Genomic DNA, 1673 nt, shown 5'->3' with positions numbered 1-1673 from the left:
TTAATTCACTGATGAAATTCTGCCCTCATGGTAGGGTGGACCCAGCCAGACTCCATAGACTTGTAAAACATAGCAACTAAAGAAAAACTTCCAAATCTGACACCTCTAAAAAAATTTATATATTTTCATAAACAAACTTTAATTTTCAGAAGGAGGATGCCACAAAATGGCAGCTTGGCAGCCAGAGGGAAACTTCATTCGTAGCAACTTTGGACATAGAGAGGATGCTTATCTTATACTTTCTCTGGAGGTTCCAGGCTTTAGGACTAAAGAACGAATAGCCAATGGTCAAGCTATAGAGATAGGAAGAGTCAGTTTTACATTTGAATTGGATTGTGAGAAAGACTGTGAATTTGTGTTCATGCAGGTGCATAGTTTATTATGTTTTTATGCATATCTAGTTGTTTGTATGTTTATCTCTCTCTCTTTATATGTGTGTCCTCTAATGGCTCAGTGTTAAGTCTGAAGGCTGGGTTTTGATACTCGAGGTGGGCACACACACAACAGGTCCATTATGTAGCTTTATGTCTAACAACAAAAACTGTATATGTAGTCTTGCAGTTGGATCTAATGTGTGTGTATTACTTGTATATAGGTAGATTAATTTACATGTTATTTGATGTTTATTTAGTACATGCTTGAGAAGTTCAAGAGCTGTCAGCATGATTAGTTCCAACAAGCAGAGTTGTTGGTTTGAAACTTGCCCATTCACAAACATTGTCCATTAGTTTGATTGAAAATGTTTATGTCAGTGTAGGTGCATGCGTAATATTTAATAATCCTAAGTATTTAAAAAGGGTTTGGCAGACAGTCCCTGACTCTCCTTATCCTTTACTTAATGAATGACCAGGGCTCTAAGCAGAGCTTATTAGAATCCATCTAAAGGAAATTACAAGGATTGTGTTTCTCTTAGCTAATTGGATAGCCTACATAATAACATCTGCTTTATATCTGTTTATTTATCTGTTGGTTTTCCTTGGGCCAAATTAGTAACAACTTAAAAAACAATCTAGTTGAAACTACAAAATTACCACCAGTTTTAATTCCACACCCACAACTCTGCACCCAGTTCAGTACGGTATACTGTATGATCCAATAGCTGATTTAATATATATATGATTATGTGTACAACAACTGTCATTGGAAGATTATCAGTGAATTATGTTAGAATTGGAACTATCTTGTTTTTTATTCTGAATGTAAATTATTGCTTGCATTCAAATTATATTTTAGCTTTCAGTAACACCTGTGACTTGTATACAAATTTTGGGTTTTATATGATATGTAAGTTCACAGAATCACTGTTTTCATGAAACAATGTATTTTACAGAGTACAGTACAAAGAGGTGTTTCAGCTATAGAGACTTGGTCTGGTAAACAGAAGAAACAACATTATAGGTAAGAGACAAATATGTAGAGTCACAGAAGAAACAACATTATAGGTAAGAGACAAATATGTATAGTCACAGAAGAAACAACATTATAGGTAAGAGACAAATATGTATAGTCACAGAAGAAACAACATTATAGGTAAGAGACAAATATGTAGAGTCACAGAAGAAACAACATTATAGGTAAGAGACAAATATGTAGAGTCACAGAAGAAACAACATTATAGGTAAGAGACAAATATGTAGAGTCACAGAAGAAACAACATTATAGGTAAGAGACAA

General features: G+C 34.0%; 1 protein-coding gene across 1 annotated transcript in view; it reads left to right on the top strand.

Annotated features, from left to right (window-relative positions):
• Positions 1-1673, top strand: part of LOC106471291 (UPF0577 protein KIAA1324-like) — a 25925-nt gene that overhangs the window by 18676 nt on the left and 5576 nt on the right. The window contains exons 9-10 of the mRNA XM_013931889.2: positions 150-367; positions 1331-1398. Coding sequence (XP_013787343.2) covers positions 150-367; positions 1331-1398 — 286 coding nt within the window. The remainder of the gene's footprint in view (positions 1-149; positions 368-1330; positions 1399-1673) is intronic.

The sequence above is a fragment of the Limulus polyphemus genome, unplaced genomic scaffold (assembly GCF_000517525.1).
Source record: "Limulus polyphemus unplaced genomic scaffold, Limulus_polyphemus-2.1.2 Scaffold4518, whole genome shotgun sequence".
Classification (NCBI taxonomy): domain Eukaryota; kingdom Metazoa; phylum Arthropoda; class Merostomata; order Xiphosura; family Limulidae; genus Limulus; species Limulus polyphemus.
This window is presented reverse-complemented; position numbering and strand designations above follow the sequence as displayed.